The sequence below is a fragment of the Gymnogyps californianus genome, chromosome 8 (genome assembly GCF_018139145.2).
Source record: "Gymnogyps californianus isolate 813 chromosome 8, ASM1813914v2, whole genome shotgun sequence".
In the NCBI taxonomy this organism is placed as follows: Eukaryota; Metazoa; Chordata; class Aves; order Accipitriformes; family Cathartidae; genus Gymnogyps; species Gymnogyps californianus.
In genome coordinates, this window is record NC_059478.1 from 25,281,080 (window position 1) to 25,294,416 (window position 13,337).

General features: G+C 39.9%; 1 protein-coding gene across 2 annotated transcripts in view; it reads right to left on the bottom strand.

Annotated features, from left to right (window-relative positions):
- Positions 1-13,337, bottom strand: part of EIF2B3 (eukaryotic translation initiation factor 2B subunit gamma) — a 105,149-nt gene that overhangs the window by 31,215 nt on the left and 60,597 nt on the right. For both annotated transcript variants that reach the window (XM_050900876.1, XM_050900875.1), the window contains 2 exons: positions 2,401-2,531; positions 1,560-1,753 (listed from right to left, as the gene is read on the bottom strand). In XM_050900876.1, the coding sequence (XP_050756833.1) occupies positions 1,560-1,753; positions 2,401-2,531 (325 nt within the window). The remainder of the gene's footprint in view (positions 1-1,559; positions 1,754-2,400; positions 2,532-13,337) is intronic.

The window sequence follows — 13,337 nt, forward strand, 5'->3', positions numbered from 1 at the left end:
GCCGATTAAATTAAATGTGTATCTTTTATGAGGATTAGCAAGAGAAACAAAATGCAGTGGCACTGAAAAAAGGAACTCCTTTCTCACAACCCCTCATTAAGCTCCATTTTATGTTTTACCTCCACATAGTTTCCTTAGAAATTTTACCATTCTGGAAAAGTTAAAAATTCAAAGAAAATCCTTTACAACGTTGAAGGCCCCAATGTGATTTCAAAACACTAATTCTATGTACCACCCAGGAGCAAACACATTTCCTGAACTGACCAAAATGTAGAATATTTAGGTTTAAAAAAAAAAAAAAAACCCAACAAAAAAAACAACACAAAAAAACGCACATGGAGTCTGACTGGCTCAACTCAATAACTTTTTACTGAAGTGGCTGCTGCCAAATGTACACGCACACTTCCCCTAGCAAGCGGTGTTCTCCCTTAACCCTTTGGGCACACTTGTTCCTGATATTCTTGGGGGAAGTTTTCCCTTTCTGACAGCAGTGCTGCCTCCCTCCTCTCTTCCTCATGTCCCTAACCGCAAAACAAATAATTTTATTTCCGTGCTCCTCTACAGGCACCAAGAAGAAAGAGCTCCAATGTGTGAACTCACTCTGCCATGCTGCAAATCTAATTTGCATAAATTCATCCATTCATTTTATTAAAAAGAAATTAACTCAATCTGAGAGCAAAGGCAAGGCAGTAACCACTTCCAGGATTCCCAATACAACTTTATCGCTCTCCCAGCCCCAGTTCCAGAAGTCTTGAGTCTTTCCCTACTACACTCCCTATCGGTCTTTCAAAACTAGAGGAAACTGTCCACTCCTGATAGCAACAAAGTTCATCACTAGCAGTGAAGCGAGAACTTGTACATTGCATCAGCCAGTGTAGTTAAAAAAAAAAACACCAAAGAAACCAACATATTAAAAGCTTTTAATCATCAGCTTATTAGCTAGTATAGGATTTCTCTAATCCTCCCCTGTAATCTTTTATTTTATGAATTCTCAGTAGTGTGAAAGTGAAAGCTGCAACAGATCAACATTTCACCTCTGTGTTTACCTGGAGTGCCACTGTAGTGAAACCTGTTCATAAAATAATTCTTTCATAATGGAAAGCATTAGGCAATTTGAGGGTATGGGTAGTTTAAGTCTTCCTGCAAATCATTAATGACCTTTGTCATTATCACTTAGATAAACACCTGTTATGAAGAGTCCAGTCAGAACTGATCTTGCCCTTAGGACATGGAGGACATTGATTAGATGAGCTATCAAAGCTACTTCCAGCCTTATTTTCCACACTTCTTGCATCTTTGGCGGCAGGTCTTGCTACCCCCAAAAAACAGAAGAGTGTGTGGGGTGGGGGTTTTCTTAGCTAAATCAAAGCTATGGAGTAAATTAGTGACAGAACTGTTTCCTGGCCTCGTGTCCCTATCCAGCAACCAGTAGGGTGACGTGCCTAGGTAACATGGCACTGGTTCAATTCACACACTCCTCAGCTGTATCGCAGGGAGCCACTCCTGGAGGCTAAAATGTCCCATAGCATTCCCACATGGCAGTTCTGTATTTTTCTCACCTGTCGGTTAGCTTCAATATACAACCCAAGAGTATTCACTCGGTAGCACAGTCCCTCTTTCATTATATGGACGTAGCAGCGCACTTTTCCTTCATGGAGAGTTTCATTCATATCTCCTCTATGATCATTCCAACAAGAGTTATCTGGAGCAGGTTTCAGCAAGCTATTATCTTCCTTTATGAAACTATAAATGTCTGGAGAACACACACATGCATGAAGTTAGACAGGATTTAATGAAATACTTTCTGAAGAGGAGTACTATTAAAATGCTGTTGGTGAAGGGAAATCTTTGCCTCACATCATCTGAATGGCTAGATAGTTAGCAATCTTTAACAGATTTTATCACGTGTAGTGAGTAAGTGCTTATTTTTATTCTGCAGGTGGGAATCAAGGGATCGGGACAGATGCAATGTTTTGCCCAAGGTCACACAAGGAGACAGCAGAAATGCTAAAAATAAATTCCAAGATCAGAGATCCTGTCCAGTTCCCAGTGCAGGGTGGTTAAGGCTTAGTCTGTTGCCCTACGCAATTTTAGGAACTCCCTCCTAAAATTACCTTTTCAAAAGTGCATTTACCTATGCTGTATTCCAGAAGAAAAAATACAGAGCACCTAGCTGATTTGCTTTTGATTTACACCAAAATAAGGGAGGACAAAAATATTTATATAATGCAAAATACTATTTGAAAAAGAAATCTACTAGAATCTTTGCTATCATGAAGTATAAGAGAAAAAACAAATCCTCAAACTAGTGATTCAGGCTAATTCTGTACTCTACCCAGTAATTCAGCTGTAGCATATGGGCTTTAAAACCTTCATCAAATCTTTGATAATTGTACTGACCTAGGGATGCTTGTTCTTTTTTCTTTTGGTCCTCTTCTTTGTTATCTAGTCCTTGCTGCAATGATGTAGGAGAAGAGAATTGTCTCCTAACCAGATGTGGAATCAGTTCACTCCGGAGAGATGTGATTGTCCTGGGGAAGGAGACGCACATATGAAGTCCATGAATACTAAAACTTACATGACTTCATTTTCTTTGCATAACATTATCAGATATTTTGCACATTTTTCATGAGGACGAATCAAAATGCCAGGTACTCCAAGACATCTGGCACTAAGACGATGTCCACTAGTCATGTGCGTCCTTAATGGTTAAAATATAAAGGAAGATTCAAAATAAGGAAAAAGCTTCGTCTTCAGAACTAATTCCCCTATATTTTAATAGAGATGCCTATAATTTAACATGGCACCACCCTGCAGTTCATGCTTGTGTGCAGATGGAATGCAGAAAGTACCAACATTGTAATGACAACAACTGAAATCCTCTTTATGTGGCTTAAAAAATGGCATCAATTGACAGGAAAAGAGAGAATAAAGCACCTACAGAGGAAAAACCAAAGCAGCTCCTTTTCTTTGTGATAAAAATACAGAAATGCCCAAGGATATATGAAATATCAGATCCTTAAATGAAAATATTTATGACACAGACATTAAGGATGTCCTCCTGCTCACATGAAACATCAAGAACATTTTAAAGACTCAGTCCTTTAACCAATAAAAATCAGCACATTTAAAAAAGTTTAGGTCCCAAGATTTTCATGCTTTTTAGGTGCCCCGATCCAAAATACATCAGTGAACAGAAAGCTTCCAAAGGCTTCAGCCGGCAATACACCCATCTTCCCTGCATACAGATTTCAACTTCTATTACATTCATTTTGACACCCCAATACTAGGAGGCAGAGAAATCACATGAGGGTTTGTGATAAAGCAGGGACTTGAATCCAAGCCACCTATGCCTTAAACAAGGACCCTGATAACTAGATTATCTTTTCCCTCCTGCATTCATTTATACCTTACAATGAATCAAGAAAAACCTCTCCCCAACAGACAAATATCAATGTAGAAAGTCTACTGTACAATGGGATTATAACCCTGGTAATTTAATTTTGACTATTAGAAGATAATTTTATTTTTCAATAAAGTATTTGGAAAAAAGTCCCAAATCAATAGTTTTTACAGTTGGAGTGCATAAGATGCAGTCTTAAAAGAGCTTTATTGTTGTTGTTTCATTATTTTAGCAATCTGCATTTAGTTACTGAATTGTGGATTATTTAAAGAAGTGCTTGGGAAAATCATGCGGAAAATGAACTCAAACTTGGCATGTATAAGAGGAAGTGCTAAACTTCAGAGGAAGGATTGGGAGAACTAAGACAGAGAGCTTGGCTAGAGGAACTCAACAAATGATAACCTGCAAAGAAAGAGGAGTTATTTAGAATGGAAGACAGCAAAACCAGGAACTAACTATAGGTTAAATTAAAAAAGGAAAGTACTAGAATTAGTATCCTGAAAGTGATTTTGGTTGGCAAAATCTCTAGCAAGGGGGGATCTTAAACAGTTCAAACTTTAAGAAACATGCAGCTCATAACCCGCCCCTGTTCAGGTCAATGATAGTGAAGCAGACCTAAGGACCAAAACAGTCTTTCCTGTCTCTAACTTTGATGGGAAGATTCAGATGTGATTGCCAGTTCAGCCCTATGAACAAATACAGTGTTTTCCTTTTTCTTGACAAACTTTTCCTTCAGTCCTCAACTGTAGGTTGTGTCACATCCTCCGTCCTGCAGTGGGATGATCTAACCCGTCCCAGATCTGAAATTCTGCTTTTATTTTTTATTACAGACAAGGAAAAGCTCTAGTCTTCAGTCTCTCCTCCTTCTTGAAAATAAGATTATAATCACCTTCAGATAGCTGTATTTCAGGAACTAATGAAGCAAAACACTTCATTCTTTAATCACCAAATTTCTCCCTGCTAACCACTTACAGGCGCGCTCTGCCACGGCCACCCTGGCCCCGCGCTCCGACACACGTGTGGCTGTGCAGATGGGCAGTTTACTAGCTTACAATGTTTGCCTGCAGCTGTGCCATTCAGCAATGATTTCCTGCTTGGGTTTTATACTCCATCCAAAACCGACAATCCTGTGTTTCCCTCAGAGGCTGGCCATGGCATTTATAAGATATATTACCTATAAAATATCCAAGTATTTGGCAGTCTTAAATAGTCTGATGCAGAGGACAACACAACACGGTAGGAAATGAAAGCAGTGGAAAGGGGGAAAGACAAAGTTTTGCCTGGTTTTTGATGGTTTACTCTTTCTTGGCCAAACTCCTGAAGCTTTCCTGCAATTCTCTGAAGTGCTAGCCACATTCCTTCAGCAAAGGTGGAGTAAATCTCCGGGTCATCCATAAGATGTGGCTCAGAAACACACCCTTCTTACTGGAAAAGGAAAACCAGGAAGGTTTGCCTTTGCTTGCTGTTGAAGCAATTTATATGCAACATTAAAGGAATTTGCCTTTCGAAAGTATTAAAAAATACGCAGTAAGGCACTCAGCGACAAAAATTTGGGAATTTTTTGTGACAGATCTTGCGAATGTGGATATACGAAGTGATAGCGTGAGAATATTATCTGACTGTCAACAGTGGGGGAAACCAAACATCTGGCTGGGACTAGGAAAGGAATGTAAATCAAAGGAGGGATAGGACTGAAGACCCTTCATCAAGAGAGAAAAAAAATAGCTGGAGTTTGGAAGAACCAACTAGCTTGTAACCTAGATTCAGGAGAAAACAAACCAAAAAGGTTTCTGGTCTAGTGTGTTAACAATTCTTACAATCAAATCCTGAACTACACGTGCCTATATTAAGAAGAAATAAGTGTAAGACTGTATATGCTGAAGAAAGCAGTCTTTTTTTATTCTCTTCAGGTTTTAAAACTTGGCATCCCCCTGGTTTCTAAGCTTGTTATTTTCTTTAGCACCAAGAAGTAAGAATGAAATACCCACTGAGAACAACATAAGGAAAGATCTACTATAACCAGGAGAAAGAAAGTGGAGGGGTGGGTGGAAGGAGAGGACGGCACACAAAATTTTGGCAGAAATCCAATTCTAAGCCAACTCAGAGTAACCATGCTCTGACACCTCACAGCAAAATTCAGATGGTAGAGAGGATAAAAATGAACCTGCTTTTGAGAAACATTTGCCAAAATAAACATGCTTTCATAAATTCCAGCCCAAGTGACGAGCCTTTTTTGTGATCTTTCATTCCCTCAAATTTGATTCTTGAAGTTATATCTGTCTGTTTTCACCTTGACAGAAAGTAGCAGGTTTTCAATTAAACTGCCAAAGATTGAAAGTGCTGTTAAATCGCTGCCTGTAAAGGAAGGGGGGGACCAATCCCTGAAGCACCTTATGTGGCTTCAGTCCCATGAGAACAACAGGACACAGCAGCAATTTTGAAAGGGGATGATAGTGATCACATTTTATGCATGTAAAAAGAAGAAATATCTCTGGGATGGAATCTGCCATTCACGCAGCAGGTCACAACAAAGGGGGATGTTGGCAAGAGACAGTGCATACATGGGGGAAATGAAGACAACGGGGCACTTGAAATTCATGGTGCATGTGCAAGAAACAGCTGGGAATTCAAGAGAAGATGAAATTTTTAAAAGCAAAAGAACCCCCTGGAAAAGTCTATATTAAATGTACCTAAGAGCTCAGAGCACACATCAGTCATTTGCAGTCAGCTATGCAGACTGTAGACTCAGACCTAGGCATTATAAACCTAGGATATTCAAGGTTAATTTTATTTAAAATCTAAAACGTTAAGGTACAAAAATGGACACTTGGTCAGACAACTGTAATTTTACCAAGTACCAGCATTACCAGAGAGACATAAGTATCGTGCCTTTAGAATCCCTTTATCCCTGGTCCCTGTGCACTACGATGTCTTCCCTGTGGTCCCAGGATTTTTGCATGACAGCAAAGGCAGAGATAAGGTTCATGCTAAATTAAAAATTTTTACTTGTGAAGAACACTAGGTGAAAATACCCTAGATCTTTAAGTTTCATATTTAAACACGGCTATGCAGAAGTTTTCAGTGAGTTTTAACCACAAGCAAAATTAGAACAGCCTGTGATATGGCAGAATTAAGTTTGTATCTATGTATATTATATTATATTACATTACATTACGGCCCACAGAGGGCCAACTTTTACTTGTTGCTGAAATGCAACTGCCTCTGGGATGAAGGGAAGCTTATTGAAACTTTAGCAAGAAATGAAGGACAATGGAGCCAACGAAAACACAAGAAGAAGTTTTGGGGAAAAAAACAAATGTTGACCACTTAAACTTAAAAAAAAATATTTCACAATTATGCTTCAATGGGCTGTGATTTCTGCTCTTAGACATACTTATTCCTGGAGAATTTGTCTTTCATATGACACAGAAAATAATGGTTCTGACCAACGCTGGCTAAGAAAAAATCTCATCAAATATTTTATAATAATAGAAGAGTCTCTTTAAGTCTAAGTTTAGGTGACCTTGCAAAAGTCTAGGTACCAGGAGGTGCTGTTTGGCTTGGCCCACAGCAGGAATGGGAGCATCCACAGCTTTTATTTCCTGCAGCTAGTTCTCACCAGCTTCAGACACCCTGAACACAACTGTCAGTTCCATTTACTGGCTGTCATTCATTTTCATTTTCCATGTTTAATGTTAAACACCATAAACCGGTATCAATGAGTATTAGCATTTTAATATCCTCCCTGTTTTATTAATCTGTGATGAAGCATGAAATCTACCATTGCTGTCAGCACCCACCTGTGAAATCTGCTGTTACTCTCCATGGGCTAGTTGCAGGGGGTCTCCCTTGCCATCATTATTAGCACAATCAGCTACATCTACAGGTGCAGATATTGTTTGTGCTTCCTCACTACAAACAAGCAGATTATTAGCCCTTTTATACCTACTTCTGCCTTTTTTTTTTTAAACAGGCTGATGTTAGCTCTTGTACAACTATGCAAGCATACAGTGGGTTGGGATGATCTTAGCTCCATGGCCTTCAACAGAGATTCTTCACATCACATCAAAAGGAGAACATGAGGCTGTATTTCAGACTGGTGCTCATAATTAACGTTAGAAATGTATACATAAACACAACTAAACAAATCCTAAGGCACTTACAGTTTTGGCCAAAAAGAAGTTGCATGTTTATGCAGAACAATAAAGATGTAAGAAAAAGGGAGGGAGGAAGGGAAAAAAAAAAGAGGGTGTGTTGGAAGAAAGAGAAAAGTTAATTCTGAACCCTGTAGGTACATAGTTCATGGTTCTCATCGCTTAAAGGATAAAGCCAAATAACATTTAAAAATTCCATGTAAGCTGGGAGCTCTCTTGTTGAACCTCAACGTTATTTTCTCCTGATCCTTTGATGGAGATTAAAAATTTCCATGTGAATACAAAGAAAGAAACAACAGTTACTCTCAGATTTTTTCCCCGAGCATTTAATGCTCCAAACTAGAGCAGCCAGCTACCATTCCCATCTCCTCCCCCCTCCTTAAAGAAAAAAAAAGTCAACTCACTTTGAAGAAAAGACAAAACAGGGTCAGGGCAAGGGGGATTAGGGAAATGATATTTATATCATGGACCAAATTAAAATGTCAATGCAAGAGGCAGGCAAACAGCCCTTGCCACATACATACACCAGGCATGTTTCCTCAAGGAAACAGGAAAGAGATTTGAAAAGAGTTAATGCAGTCCTGAGTTAATACCACCTGCCTCAGACTCAACACCACTTAAAAGACAGTGTTTGGGTCCATTTCCCACAATGCGGTTTTAACAAGCACAATGGAAAAAGCAATTACAGGCCTTTTCCCCTTCTTGTCACTGATTCACTGCTAAAAATGCTGGAATTTCTGAGACATGCTAAGAATGTGGAGAAAGCAGAGAAGCACTACGTACAAAAGGAAAAAATATCAAATGATAAATTTGTAGGGTGTGCCACATCCCTGCAGAAGGCTAATTCTGCCCTTATATCTTGCAATAATCTTTTTGCCTTTGTTTGGTGTACCCAAGACCAATTATAATAAAGGAAAACTCCAAAGTAACCAGGCAAGCCAATAAACTACCAGGCAATTACTTGTGCCTAATTCAATAACCTGCAACACCAATCATAGCATCAAACAGATGTTATTTCTTGCTATGTTCTGTTTGTCCTGTTCTACTCTCTACTTTCTGTCACAAAAAGAGTAAATATATTTCTCATCCCCCCAATTTCATATTAATAACTTATTTGTCAGTGTCTCTTATTATTTTTGGAGCTAAAAGCCTATGGAGAAGGCAAGGAAACTTTGAGAAATGTTCTACTAAAAGGTAATTCCACATAACTGCGTTTGTGCTTCATTTGTCTTTCCATACTATTTTCTAACTAAAACCTTCAAGTCTGACAGCAACCTACTCCCAATGTTCATAAGAGCGTGCGTGACAATATTTCAAAAGCCATTGCAGAGCAAGCCAGTATAACTGCACAGCTTTGCTCTGCAGGCTCAAGTTTATGAATGACTTCCCCAAACTGCAGAATCACCACTGAAATCCCTGCATTCTGGATGGTGGAGGGAAAGCAGAAGACGACACACAAGTGACAGTCGTAGACATCATAATGCAAAGAGGATCCAGATCAAAGTATGGAAGGGATGATATGGATGCAAACCACATAAAAAGCTGTTCTCAAGTTCCACCAAGTCTGGAGGCACTTAAAGGAGCAGGGATCTAACTTCCACTTCTGCCAAAAAACTCTTTGGGAAACAAGGCAGCTTTCTGAAAAATTGACCACAGAAATTAAAACTCCTCAATTACATACTCAAATCCTTTGAAAGCGTGCACGCACTCAGCTCGGGTCATCTAAGTAACCTTAACTCTGCCCACTCACCAAACAGCCAGGAACGCCCCGCAGCTCCCGACTAATACAGCTTTTGCATGGGAATGCCAGCAGGTTTAGACATTTTTAGAACTTCTCTCTGACCAAAAGTCTCTGAGGCCGTCGGAGGCCACCCAGGGTGTTTGGCAGGTTGTACACGCTGCTGAGGAATGGATCTCATTCATTCCCAGACAGCATCCCATTCTTCTAAAACAAGCGCACCTGCACCAAATGTGATTCCTTGCCAGAACTCATCTTTCCCCATTCTCTCCCACCTCCGCCTTTGCAGCCATCTGTGTCTGAGTTACCAACTTTTTTCTAAATGCCTTTGAAATTAGGCTCCTTTTCTGAAAAGTGCACTGAACAGAGGCATTCTGATAATATGCCTAAATAAACACATGCATATGATGCATTTGATAAAGTTGACATGTATCCATAAAACTGATTAACTATGTAAGCTTAAGGTGCATAAGTATATATTTATATAGAGATATAAACACTTCAGACTTGTCTGTATAAAACATGTAAGTGTCAAAAAATGTAGACATGGCTGTAGCTTCACATGGGTAAGCTCTTTCACCCGGCTCTACTGAGGCTGCATTAAAGGCACCGTAGATATCCACATCACTTTGCTCTGTTTCTCCATGCAGATACTGTGTTTGGTGGTCTGCAATCAAATGGACCCATTCTTGGTTTGACTTAACAACATGCCCATTCTTTCAGCAGTCTGGGAGATAAACTGGAACTAAACTGTGTAATTCAGTCCTGCTTCCACCTGTACAAGTCCCATTTCTACACCCTTCTCCCCAGCAATCATTCTACCTTAATTAATGCCTATCCTCACTATTGATTACTAATCCTTGCTCCACCCCTCCCTGTAGGACAACTCTTCTGTTCTCTTTACTGTAGCATTTGCAACATGATCTTCTGTCCTGTGATAAGACTAAACTTTTTTTTTTTGGTCACTTTATCCTTTTCTGAAGAACTTTAAGATGAAGCTTTCTGGCCAATGAATCCCATCTCCTCTTCTTCACAAGCCTACTTTTATTGATAACGTTCTTTCGAGGTGGTATTCATCCGGAAAAGTTTGGTGTAAAACACTGTGTGTGCTGCAGTTCATCTCTGCATCTTTGATTTAGGGAAATGTCACTCCTCCTCCCCATTCAGGTCTTTGACTTCTTCAAAACCGGTAACCTACCTAGGCAGCACTCAGCATTTCCCATAGACTGTCCTGTGGCTGTTTAAAATGTGATACTCCTTTTTCTTATTTTTTCACTTTATTTTAAGTGAAGAAATTTGTAGTTGCTCCCCTTCGATTCAAGACTGTGTTCTAAGATCATCCCTTACCTTATACTCTAGCTACTTACCACATTCAAAATGGAACTTAGAATATTGTTACTGATTGATTGACGATTCACTGACTTAATGAAGATATCTCTTAGCTACTCTATTCAGGCATGTGTGCCCTATCATCATCATCAGCATTTATTCTCCCTTCTATATGCAGGAAGTGGTGTGGAAGGTGGCAAAGCTGAGCTACACGAGCATGCGGATGACACCCGAATGAGACATAAACAGCACGTGGCAATAATGGGATAAGATTGTGAGGCTATAATAGCACAGAAATGTATATAAGTTATATAGGCTGTTAATATGTTTTGGAGAGCTTTAAGGACTCTGTTTAGCTGCTTAAAAGTAGTCGTTCATGATAAAGCAGAACTCACAGCTTGCTTAATGCTTTTGTAGCTTTTTTTGCTATTCTCTGATTACAGGAATAGGAGGATTCGGAAAGCCCCAGAGCCAGTTTGAGCCAGGAAAAGGAGACATAGTAACAATTAGCCTAAAAAAAACAGGAAAGAGAAAGAACGAGCCTAGAGACAAAAAAAAGGACCCAATGAGAGAGAAGACGACCCCAGACCCGAATATTACTATTGGAACAGACTACGGTGTGAGGGGCGGGAATTCACATTGTAAGGGTATAATTGCCCAGGGACTTTAGTGTTTGGGGTCCCTCTCTGGAGGCACCCAGCTTGAGCTGCCTAAATTTGTGCACCATAGAGAGAATAAATTACACTTTTTATTTTGAAGGCCTTGATTAGAGATTCTGCTTCAGGGAACCTAGGGTCAAGTCTGAGGGAAGAAGCAGTGCCCGAGGGTGAGAGTGTGTGAGGAGTTAAAAGGGGCACCCGTTGGCTCACTAGAGTCGCCCGCTGCGAAGGGACTCCGGTCCTAGCAGTTAAAGTCTCGGGTGGGGTGTGTGTGACTCCTTGATGGGTGTGTGAATGCTCAGGCAGTGGCTTCTCCCTTAACAGAAGTTGAAAGTCTCCCATCACAATAATTCAATGCAATAATAAAGTCAGCAACAGCGTTACAGACATCTTTTTTATTGTTCATGTTTCATTTGACTTACTAAGGCACAATGAAATCTGACATTGAACTAACACCTAGAATACAAAAACTATGAGAAGTGGAATAGTAGGGAAGCAATCACTATTTTCTCTTTTCCAAAAATTCAACTTGTGAGTAGTAGGGGACTCAGCATTTCAGAAGGATCAGTCAGTGACTGAGGTGGCATGGAAGAAAAGAGATTTAGAAGCAAACCAGAGAGGGGAAGAAAGGAAAACATCTTGCAAATTCTTGAAAGTTGTACAATCAGATCATCCAAATAGAAAATACAGGAGAATTATGTTTTCCACCGCAAGAGAAATATACCATGATACCACATACAAGGATTGTATCCTCACTGTGAGATGTCCAGCAAGGTAAGATAATTTCACCCCAAGTATTATGTTACAGGCAAGTAGTGCTGTGTGGAAGAAAATGTACTGCACTGATGAAAGAAAGCTTAGGGTGATACTGTTGAAGTGGCAATGATTTAAGGGGGAAAACAAACAAAAAAAGGCGCACGTGGATAAAAGAATCATTGTTCCTCCTTGGTTCAAAATCCACGTCTTGTATGAAGACAAAACTCAATTTGACTGAAAGCTACCAAAGGAAACTGCAACTGCATGAAACAGTGGAAAAAATAGTTAACAATTTTTAATGTTTATTATCAGATCAGAACAAGCCCAGCTGAGGCCACCAAGAGGGCCAGGAGCATATGACGCAGGAGAAGCTGGGGGAGCTGGGTTTGTTCAGCCTGGAGAAGAGAAGGCTGCAGGGGGATCTGATTACAGTTTTCCACTACCAAAAGTGAAGCGATATAGAAGACAGCCAGACTTTTCCAAGAGGTGCACAGTAAAAGGGCAAGAGGCAACGGACACAAGCTGCAACAAGGGAAATTCCAGTTGGGACATAAAGAAAACAACTTTTCAGTGAGTGGTACAGTCCTGGGACAAGGCCCAGTCTTCATCCTTGGAGATTTTCAAAACCTAACTGCAAAAAAACCCCTGAGCAACACAAAAGTTAGACTTACTTGAGCAGGAGGTAGGACTAGAGACTGCTAGAGGTCCCTCCCCAAACTAAATTTTTCTATGATTCTATAATATTTGCATTGACATTTGAATGACCTTTTTCATGTCCTCCCTACGTTCACTTTTCACAGGGAATCCAACAGGTCATTAACTGATGCTGTAAATCACAGTTAGAGGACAAAATTAACAAATTTTAACATTTACTTTAGAAAAATTTGCATTAGGAGCAGCTTGCATGCACATAATACTGTGCTGTGACCAAGCATGCTTCGAGTATCTCAGGCACATGGCCACTATGGCATATCGTGGTCTCACAGAAAGATGTGCAGTTATTCATGAAGTTAATCAGCTCCAATTCAGCACATCCAAAGATATGTCTGCTCCCAGGTAGTCCGCTAACGGGAAAAGGAATTGTATTTATTACAGAAGTGATTTGCTGAAAATCATAATTTGTTTAAATCTAGTTTGGATCATTAGGGTTTTTTCCCCTGAGGTTTCAGGAGTGAGCTTGACTGGTACCACGGAAAGATGATAACAGTAATGATGCTCTGGAGGAGGAGGACATCAACAAATTTCAAGTCTTGGCATTTCTAGTAGGGAGCAGAGAAAGCTCCAACAGCTGGATATGT